At 38.5% G+C, this 10,517-nt stretch overlaps 2 protein-coding genes across 2 annotated transcripts in view; both read left to right on the forward strand.

Annotated features, from left to right (window-relative positions):
- Nucleotides 1–402: 402 nt before the first annotated feature.
- On the forward strand, nucleotides 403–5,797 carry LOC106632706. The gene is made up of 4 exons (XM_014331160.2): nucleotides 403–641; nucleotides 940–1,275; nucleotides 1,520–1,660; nucleotides 2,979–5,797. The coding sequence occupies exons 1-4, from the start codon at nucleotides 572–574 to the stop codon at nucleotides 3,110–3,112; spliced, it is 681 nt and encodes a 226-aa protein (XP_014186646.1). The 5' UTR covers nucleotides 403–571; the 3' UTR covers nucleotides 3,113–5,797.
- Nucleotides 5,798–6,249: 452 nt separating this feature from the next.
- LOC121813196 overlaps nucleotides 6,250–10,517 on the forward strand; it is a gene marked incomplete at its 3' end in the record, with an annotated part of 24,880 nt that continues 20,612 nt past the window's right edge. Inside the window, exon 1 of the mRNA XM_042216778.1 lies at nucleotides 6,250–8,007. Coding sequence (XP_042072712.1) covers nucleotides 7,938–8,007 — 70 coding nt within the window. The remainder of the gene's footprint in view (nucleotides 8,008–10,517) is intronic.

Here is a 10,517-nt window from a genome sequence, read left to right on the forward strand (position 1 = left end):
GTGTGTGTGTGTGTGTGTAAGAGAGGTTTCCTGTGTGAGGTACTATATGTAATGTATGTAAAGATCCAACAGGTGGAAGCAGAAGAGCTTTAGTTTGTGGGCTGCTGGGGAGACGAAGATATACAGTAACGGGATTATTGGTCTGGTGTGAGGGGTGAAGGCTGGTTGCCTTTCTTAGATTGTATAGGAGGACAATTTTAGGAATTCCCTGAAATTGTCCTTTTTCATACATTTTTGTTGCAATTATTTGTGACACAACGGAAGAAATATTCCTCATTAATTAAATATAATTGAGTCATAATTTTTACCCTTGAGCAAAAACAGGTGCAGATATCTTCAATTTTCTTAATTAAATTTTTGGTTTGCACCCATTGGAGGGCTCCAGTCCAGCCCATGCAGTGGGCTCCAGTCTCCACACACACACACACACACTCTCTCTCTCTCTGACTGTGTGTGGAGTTACAGACCTGCTCTCTCACTCAGGAACTTTCAGCTTCATCTGAACCTCAAAGCTCATCTCATATAGTCTCGTCTGAAGATCAGATTTTGACTTTAATACAGAATCACAGAAATGTCTGTTGGAACTGCGTCACTCTGCTACAGTTTTCGGTTTTTCAGCATCTTCGTGTTTGTCTCTGCAGGTGAGATTAAACTGAACTGAGTTTCTCTCTGAGATAACAAGAATTTCATCTTTGTGTTTGTCTCTGCAGGTGATATTTACTGTTAGAAACTGAAGATGAGTGAAGCCTGTTTACATGTCAATTGTACTTTGACCATTAACCTAACAGTCCCCCTCAGTGTTTCACTGGTTCACTAAATCCAACATGACTAAAAATTAAAATGTCAAAGGAAATAAACAAAATATTTAAAGTCAATCATTATGATCATAATTGTACTTCGACCTTTAACCTCTCTGCTCTGTGTTGTTTCCTCTTTCAGACCAGAAAAACATCACAGCTGAGTCTGGACAGGACGCCACTCTGACATGTCGAGCTGCAAACAACAACATCAAATCTGTACATTGGAGCAGAGCTGACCTGACAGATAAATATGTGCTTTTGTATCAGGATGGTCAGTTTGATCCAGAAGATCAACATCCATCTTTCCAGAACCGGGTGGATCTGCAGGACAGACAGATGAAGGATGGAGACGTGTCTTTGATTCTGAAGAATGTGACGATTAATGATGCTGGAACATACGAGTGTCGTGTCTACATGGCAGAAAGACACTCATGGAATTATATCAACACCACCTACCTTCGTGTTGATCCTCCAGGTGAGTGAGTAGAGTTGAGTGTGTGTGTGTGTGTGATCAGAGGTGAAGCTGCTTCCTGGTTGTTAATGTTTGTTTCTAAAGATGTTGTTGATGAGACTTTGTAGAAAGCAGCTGGTCTGAGTGACGCGATCAGAGTGCAGTAGATAATGTCTGACAGCAGTTTGAAGAGGAAATGGATTCTGTTCTGTTCTCCACTCATCACCTACCTGACAGCTGACACCTCACACCTGTTTCTCACCTGCAGGTCAGACAGGAGGACTGACCGTCGGTCTGACAGTTTCTGCAGTACTTCTTCTTCTTCTTGTTGCTGTTGGTTTCCTGATCTACAGAGGATGTAAACTGAATCCTGCTAAACCTCATGAAGCAGAGGATCTTCAGCCTGAATGTGAGTCAGATGAAGAAACACAAAGAAAGATAAATAAATGATGGTGAACATCCAGCAGACGCTGTAGAAAGCTGGATGTTCAGAGTCTGATGTTATTTCTCTGATGATCATCATGTTCAGACTCAGACCAACAGTGTGTGTCTGTGCTGTCTGTCAGTGACTCTGAACTACAGTTTATTCATCTTCAGGCTGTTCATGAGATTTACTGACACAAAGTCAAACTGTGTTACAAACACACATGAATTTCTGAGCTCTGATCTCAGAGTCAGTGAGTGTTTTTGTGTTGGAGCTTCAGGTTCAGCTGTTTGTAAGAACTTGTTCTGTGAGAGATGAACAACACAGACCTGAGATCAGCTGCTACACACACTGAATGAAGTGACAACACAAACGCTGTGTGATGATCTGAGTGTAGATGAAGGTCTGTGGATTATAGACGATCAATAATCTGCCTGCTTGTGTTCAGGATCATCGATCAGTTACAAATGAACGAGCTTTGACTCAGTTTGGATGCAGAAATGTTGTCCAAGTCAAACTGAGCTCTTTCATGTTTCTATGAACTTTGTGTGTGTTGAATGCAGCAGACTGGAAGAAAAACAAAGTGTGTATAACAAACCTCTCTTTAACTGATGCTGCTTATTTTTACACTCAGTAGGTTTCATCATCTTTTCATTAAATACAGCTGAGAGTGTTTTACAGCTCACAGTGTTATGATTGTTATCAAACTGCAGATTTATGGAGCTGCACACTCAGATATTTCTGTCTGATCCTGATACTCTGATGTGTTATTGAACTTTTGTTACAGAACAAACATAAATAATGTTCAGCTTCATATTTACATGTGTTCAGCATACGTTACCATGGTGATTTAACCAGGTTGGTGAGAGAGACGACTCTGACTGTTTGACCGACACAGCTCACTAACACATTACTCTGGCTTCATATTTAAATTCTTCTGCACTTCACAGTCAAACCTACCAAACATCAACATGTTAACAAACTATGAACTGGAAGTGCTGAGTGTGGCATCAGGTTAGACTGAAGCTGAGTGTAGGAGGAGCAGCCGACAGCTGCACATGTGCAGCAGATGTCACACACACCAGTGTGACAGGAGTGTGAGAGAGATTAAAGAGAAAGAGACAACAGAACATGTTCAACTATGAAAACTCGACTTTAAAACATTTAAACAATTAAATTAAATCCAACATGACTAAAAACTCAAATGTCAAAGGAAATAAACAAAATATTTAAAGTCAATCATTCTGATCATGATTGTACTTTGACCTTTAACCTTTCTGCTCTGTGTTGTTTCCTCTTTCAGACAAAACCATCACAGCTGAGTCTGGACAGGACGTCACTCTGACATGTCGAGCTGTAAATAATGAGTCAGAGAAAATGAACCAGCAGCTTCATCAGGTTGATCCAACATACACTGAAACATCTCTCTCAGTCTGATCCTCTCTGAGTCTCAGTCACTCACTGTAAATGACCTCATCAATATTTTTCTTCATAAACTGGTTCATACGTGCATATTATTCTGTTATAGCTTGGACACAGCTAATGTTTTTATTTGGAAAGGTGTAGAACGACCAGGTGTCAAACATCAGTCGATGTAAACTACACAGCAGCACAAGCTCCAACGTACAGAGAGAAGGTTTGCTCAACGGTTAAGAAATGGGGAAAAGTTAGTAGGTGTAGTTCTAAGTTGCAAATAGTTCCCTAGCACCTGGTTGATGAGGGAACAAGGTTGGTATCAAAGTTTGTTGTGTAAATGTGTAGTTTGTTATTTCACAGAGCATAAAGCTGCTGACTGCTACTGAGTGTAACGGTTACGTTTTCACCCACTAGAGGGCGGTCACGCACCTCGGTCAATTTTTCATGTTTAGTCAGCTATGAAAAGGTTTACAAGATTCACTGTTATATGCTTTTTAAGGTCAAAGACAATTGTAATCGTAATTTTATCTCAGGGTATAGAAAAGGTAAGAGGCTAAATGTTAGAAGGGTTGAATAAATATACACGGCAAAAGCGCTCGATGTAGAAACTCAAGGGCCTTAAAGGTGTAATCATTTAAAGTAATGAATTCATTTATGATTAATAAATAAGGAAAAGGGTTAAAGGTTTGAGTTACCAATGGTAATTTTATTCTGTATATTTTGTAGCTTGTACGGTGTGATCACATTCAAGGCTGTTCAATAAAAGGAATGTGAACCATCAGTTTGGAGACCATCTTTTCAGCCTGGGATGCTGTGCTCATTTCTTCACTTTAAATTATTCCTTTTTTAATTTGTGTCATTGGCAGAGAAGATAAATTATGTGAAGTTCATCATGTCACTTGTCACCACAGATTTAAATGTAGGTTTGATATCTCTGTGTCTTTGTTATTAACACTGTGGATTTTTCTCATATACTGAGGTTTGAAACATTTCTGGACTTAGTGAAGTGTTTCTGTCTGTGTAAGAGACGTTGACTTGATAGTGTGGATTAAATGTTGGATAATATTGATGAATTTTGTCTGCATGTGTCGAGAATCAAGCTAACAGCTAACACACTGTTAATTTTACAGAAAGTGAAAAATAAATCAAATATTTGTGACATTTAGTTATTAAACAGTGAACATGATAAACTGAACCAGTACATGTAAAACATCCAGAGCAGCTCATGGGGCTCCAATTGTGGTCATCAATATTTTGTACTTGTAAATCAGACTGTGTAGTTGTGAAGTTTTCTAACCTTGGAAACCAAAATATTTGATAATGTTATGTTTGTGCATCTATAGATGAGCAAGCAAAAAACTACATGTAAACTCTACAAAGTTCCCTGCTTGTGTGTGAGTTTCAACGTACGAGTACGACTTTTGACCTGATTTTCCTTCCTTTCTACTGATTGGTCAGTGTCATGCCAATCAGAGAACAGATGGGTTTGGCTTATGTCGTGGTTTCGTGGTTTCGCTTTACCAAGCTTCAAGTCCTGGAAGGGTGATACATCTTAAAGATGGAGGATGGCGACAGTACTGCTTCAGTGCAGTGTGAGTCAAGGCCCTTTCACATTGGATGCACCATGATGCGCTCACTGCTAACTAGAGCAAAGGATCCAAAAGTTGTGCTTTGCTGCCACACTACGTGTACTAGATGTGCCTTCTGCTCCTTGTCATTTCAAAATGTCACGGTTCTGGGTCATGTTGACCCAGCTTTCTGTTTTTCATGCTTTGGTGTTTTTCTAGATTATGATTTATGATTTGATTAATCAGTGATACTGTTTTGATTATGATTATTATTTAGTAGGCTTTGGTCAGTGTTAAGTCTGTCTCTCTCTGTCTAGTCCGTGTCTTAGTAAAGTGTGTTTTGTTTCCTGTTTTACTTTGAAGGTTCTTGTTCCTGTCTGATGTCAGTGCTCCGGCTTTGCTCTCCCTGTCTCGTTAGGTCTTATTTCTCCCAGCTGTGTCTCCCTCCTGTGGCCCATTCCCTGATTACTCCCCGTGTATTTAAGCCCTGTGTTTTCCTGTACTCGGTGTCGCGTCGTTAATGTCTGTTCACCCTCGCTTCTGCTGTGTGTTCCATTTGCCAGCCTGCCAACCTGTCTAGTTATTCTGTTCACCCAGTTTAGTTAGTGTTTTTCCTGTTCAGTTTCATACCAGCAATAAAGCTGTGCTTTGAGTTACTTCTGCCTCCGTGAGTCCTGCGTTTTGGGTCCTCTCTCCCTGCCTGCCTACACACAGACGTGACACAAAACATATATCTCTCTGACTTTATGTCCTCTATGAGAGTTTGTGTTGTATTGTATTGATGTCTTTCATCATCATCATCATCATCATCACACAGACACAGATACCTGCTAATCAGTAACATCCAGATACAATCCCACAGTCTCACCAAAACTGGAGCTCAGACTTCCTGGCAGAAGGAGAGAGGAGCTGGAAAAAAGGTGGATCCTTTATGAGTCCTTTTACCTTCAGGTAGAAAAGGGGCGTGGCCACAGCAGGAATATACAGACCATGGAGGGAGGACTCCTGTGAGTGAGCTCTGATATCTGTCACTCTAATTTATGCTGTGAATGTATTTAAAAAGTGTCTCTAAATATGAAACATGTCATTATCTCTGTTACACCTGACATCATAAGATGCTGCTGTTTGTGGACTTTAAGAGAGACAGGTAAGCTCAAACAAAGAAAGATGTATTAATATAACATAAAACAGAACTTTGACCTTGCAAGGTTAATATGTGTGCACGCCATATAAACATTGGAAGGTGTGATGGAAAAATAAATACATTTAATAAAGAAACAATATTGAACAATAAGTAGAATATTTTAAAGTAGTGACTGTAAATTAAACTAAGGTGAATCAGCGGGTGGTGAGGTGTGGAGCTTACCATGTGTGGCATGCCATCACAGGGATACTGTTTGTCCATGATTTGGAGAGCCCAGCGCTGCTTCCGACGACTACCTTGGCACGTGTTTAGGTAAACCCAAAGGGAAGATGTGCTTCACTACATTTTCTAGTCTTTGGCTTGGAATGAAGTTGGTTTGGAAACATTTTCAGTGATGCTTCATCTCCTGCTTTGCGTTTGTGTGGGAACCTTGTCAAAAATCTGTCCATTATGCTAGCAGTGTCCAAGCGTTCTTTTTTTCTTCCTTTCATCTTCCCCTGCACTTCAGTATTAATATAAAAAAACAAAGCAAAAAAAATTGACCTTGCAGTGTTGACACACGTGTCCATACAAACACTGTAAGGTGTGATGGGAAAAAAATAATTTAATAAAGAAACAATTAGTAAACTATATTTAAAGTAAAGTGAAGCGACTAATGGTGAGGTGTGGAGATTCCCATGTGAAGTTTTAATGAGGTCAGAGTTTAGTGTGTACAGTAACCTCTGTGAGCAGACTGCAGTAAACACATGAACTCAGTTCTCACTCAGTTTAACAAGTAGAAACATAGATCACTGTATTCAGAGCATCTCTCATCAGTGAATTACAAGCTAATAATGAAAAAGTAAGAACAAGAGAAGAAAAACCATTTGTGTGTTTAGGAATGTGTTATGATTTATGAAAGAAGATGACAGACGTCAGAGGGAGGGAAACTTGAGCTTTATTAGCTGGAAGTCAAAAATCAAAATCAGACTGTTTTTCCAGCTCCACTTATGACCAAAGAGTCATTCAAGATGATATGGATATGAAATGGATGATAAGAAAATTGAATGAAATATCCATGATGATATATTATTGGAGCTTAAGATGAGTGTCAGACATTATTACTAGTTCAGGGAAAAATTCGCAAAAATATTCATAGTTTCTTCACTTCCAACAACAGTTTTGTTTGTAAGAATGTGTGTGTAAGAATGGTTTCCTGTCTGAGAGGTACTGTGTATAAAGGTCCAGCAGGTGGCAGCAGAGCAGTTTCAGTTTGTCCAAGAGCGCCTGATGTTTTTTTTCTGAACGTTAACATCATAGGAGAAAAAGAAAATATTATATTTTTGGTAAATTTCCAGTGTGAGGGGTGGAGGCTGCCTGCTTTCCTTGGATTTTATAGGACGAGGAACAGGACTGTAAGATGCTGCTGCCTCCACTATGCTTCAGGCCTGAAATGCAGACTTACAGAAAGTGTCCTTAAAGGGATCAAAACATCTGTCATTACTTTCTATGTGACAGCAGGACAGCACTGATCCATCAGGGCTCACTCACTGAACCATGTTCAGTGAGTTACAAAATGATACAAACACACATTTCAGTTGTGATGATTTAAATGATTTAACCAATGCAGTGAGGCCCTTTAATTACTCGTTTTTTTAAGATTCACTGCCATAATTTGTCTGATCTCTATGTGCAAACTTAATTTATAATCCCATGTTTATATAAAGCCTCCATGACTCTTAAAAATAATATAAAATAATCTTCAAATCCAAATTGCTGAAAAACCTTGAATGACACAATTACTCATATCCAACCAAATGACTGTTATTAAATACGTTTCTGCCATAAATCCAGATTATTCCTCATTCATTCAATATAATATAATAAGAGTTCTAAGCTATTCAAAAGACAGGTGCAAATATTTTGGTGTCACTATTTAAAGACTGGCTGCTCTCTAGTTTTCTTAATTTATGCGTCTTTGGTTTGCAGCCATTGGAGGGCTCCGGTCCAGCCCATCAACTGTCTCTCTCTGACTGTGTGGAGTTACAGAGCTGTTCTCTCACTCAGGGACTTTCAGCTTCATCTGAACCTCAAAGTTCATCGCATATAGTCTCGTCTGAAGCTCAGATTCTGATTTTAATACAGAAGCACAGAAATGTCTGCTGGAACTGCGTCACTCTGCTATTATTTCCAATTTTTCAGCGTCTTTGTGTTTGTCTCAGCAGGTGAGATATACTGTTAGAAACTGAACATTACATGTTAATAATGTGTGTGAAAGTGACACAAGGTTAGATAGAGTCTGTGTGGATTTAACATCTGTAGTCCAGAGAAGCGGGCTTAATCTGTGCTCATGAATATTTTGTACTTGTAAATCAGATGTGCATTTGTGAACTGAGTTTTGTAACATTGTAAACCAAAATATCTGAAAACATTATGTTTGTGCATCTACGAATGAGAATTTGTGTGTTTTTTAAAAATATTTACACAAGTTACAAAGTTTTTTTTGTTAAGGTCTGTTTACAGATACAAAGCAAAAAACTACGTGTGAAACTGTGCTCAAGTTTCCTGTTTGTGTGTCAGTTTCAACTTACGAGTATGAACGTCAATGTGATTGTCATGTCAATCACAAATGTAACAATCCAATCAGAGAAGAGAGAGGCCACACAATCCGCATGTCTGTGGATTTCACCATTAAAAAAAAGGAGAAAAGAAGAAACTACTACTAGGATTTCATGTTTTTATGTGATTTCAGATCAGTGTTACTACAGTATGTCAATGAAAAAAACAACTGCACATTCAAGTGAGGTTGATCTGAAAAGAATGATACATGCAAGACAAGGAAAACAAAAAGTAAAGTAAAAAGTAGTCAAAAATGGTCAGTTATATTTTGGACCTCAGTGGGTTAACCCAGCAAATCATGGAAAATTAAGTTTCCATTTTTGTTCATGACAGTACAGATTTCTGATATTTTGTGTAAATTTAAGCAACAGTTAGATTATTTCTAACAAAAAAAGAGGGAAACTGAAGTTAGATTTGTGTTTGTAAATGAACCGTGCTGCGTAGCTTTCTGGATTTTATACTTATTTATTTACTATAAAGGAGATACAGTTCATCTGTCAGGATCCTGGGTCTCCTGATCCAGAGTTTTTAGTTCTTTGTGATTCTTGTATTTTGTACTCGTGTGATTTATTCTATGGTTTCTAGTTTTGATCCCTTGCCCTTCATGTTTCTCTGTCCCCCCTCTGTTCTGTGTAAGTCTGTGTTTCTTGGTCAGTGTCTTTGCATGTTTTGAGTTTCTTGTGTTTTCTGTCACTCTGTGTTGTGAATTATGTTCTCATGGTTGGTCTTTTGTTGCTCCCTCGAGTCTAGTTTCTTGTGTTCCATGCTGAGTATTTCCCTCTGTGTATTTTGGTTCTTAGAGTCCTCTGCTTTATTGTTTGTCTCTGTGTTTCTTAGTTGCTCTGTCTCCCCCAATCAAGTCTGCGTCTGTGCTACTTCCTGTTTTACTTTGAAGGTCTGGGTCTCATGTGAGTGTATCCTACTTTGCTTCCTTGTCTCGTCAGTTCTGATTTCTCCCAGCTGTGCCCTCCTTCTGTGTCTCAATCCCCTCTTTACTTCCCAGTGTATTTAAACTAGAGTTGGATGTCTCAAGACCACTTTTACGTGGTCTTGGTCTTGTCTTGGTCTCGACGGACTTTTGTCTTGGTCTTGGTCTCGCTGTTTCGGTCTTGCGTTCTCAAATCGACATAGTGTTCGGGAGATTTGGAGTCAACCATCAGCGGAGTGGGGGGGTGGCTTACTGGGCTTAAGCCCGGGTCATTTTTTCAGAAGCATGGGGTCTTTTGGAGTGTAATTTGTTAGTTAGATGCCTGACTGACAACTGTATAAAACAAAAACAACACACGAAGCACAGAGCGCACCGTCGTAAATTCCCCCTAATTTTGGTATGATCCGAGCTCAGGCACTAGGCGACTGATGTTGTGTACATCAGTACACTTGTTGTGTACTGATGAACACAACAATGGACATAAGGAGCTTCTTTCAAAGAAAAAACTCAGGTAGATGTTATTTTATATATTATGCTTTGGATGTTGTTCAGTATATCTATGCAAAACAAGAGGAATTTCAATACACAGCAGTATATTCACAGTTGAAACCAGATATTTACATACACTTTATGGAGAAAACATAAAAACTTTTTTTTACTGTTAAACATCAATTTAGAGTAAACTTTTGTTTTAGATAAATAAATGTTGAAATATCTTTTGAATTAGTTAAATGTCAGAATAAAAAGAGGGAGCTGTCTATTTTAATCACTTTCATCAAATTTAGGAGTACATATACACTAAGTTTATTGTTAATTAATAAGAAAACTCCAGACGATTCCATTCTGAGCTGAAGAAGCTTCTGATAGGTTAGTAGAGTCCATGTGAGTAAATTGGTGGCACAGCTGTGGATGCATATAAGGCAAAACACAGAGCCTGTTTCTGTGACATGGGAAAATCAAGAGATGTCAACCAAAACACCAGGAAAAGAACTGTGGAGCTCCATAAGTGTGGCTCAATTTTGAATACAATTTGGTGCCATTTACAATTAAGAAATACAGATAGTTTCTCTCTTTACTCTTAAAGTTAACAAATATGTTTTTTATATTTATCAATCTAAAAAAATAAACATTTAGTCTGATTTGATGTTACAATTAAAAAAGTGTTTGTGTTTTTATCTGAAGAGTACA

Source organism: Haplochromis burtoni, unplaced genomic scaffold (genome assembly GCF_018398535.1).
Source record: "Haplochromis burtoni strain Fernald_Lab_line unplaced genomic scaffold, NCSU_Asbu1 Contig_1259, whole genome shotgun sequence".
NCBI lineage: Eukaryota > Metazoa > Chordata > Actinopteri > Cichliformes > Cichlidae > Haplochromis > Haplochromis burtoni.

Bases quoted from the DNA above. Each gene is read 5' to 3' on its own strand.
- LOC106632706 (XM_014331160.2), top strand. From the start codon at position 572: ATGTCTGTTGGAACTGCGTCACTCTGCTACAGTTTTCGGTTTTTCAGC. The intron at 1,276-1,519 runs GTGAGTGAGTAG...TCTCACCTGCAG, and splicing joins CCTTCGTGTTGATCCTCCAG to GTCAGACAGGAGGACTGACC. The intron at 1,661-2,978 runs GTGAGTCAGATG...TTCCTCTTTCAG, and splicing joins AGAGGATCTTCAGCCTGAAT to ACAAAACCATCACAGCTGAG.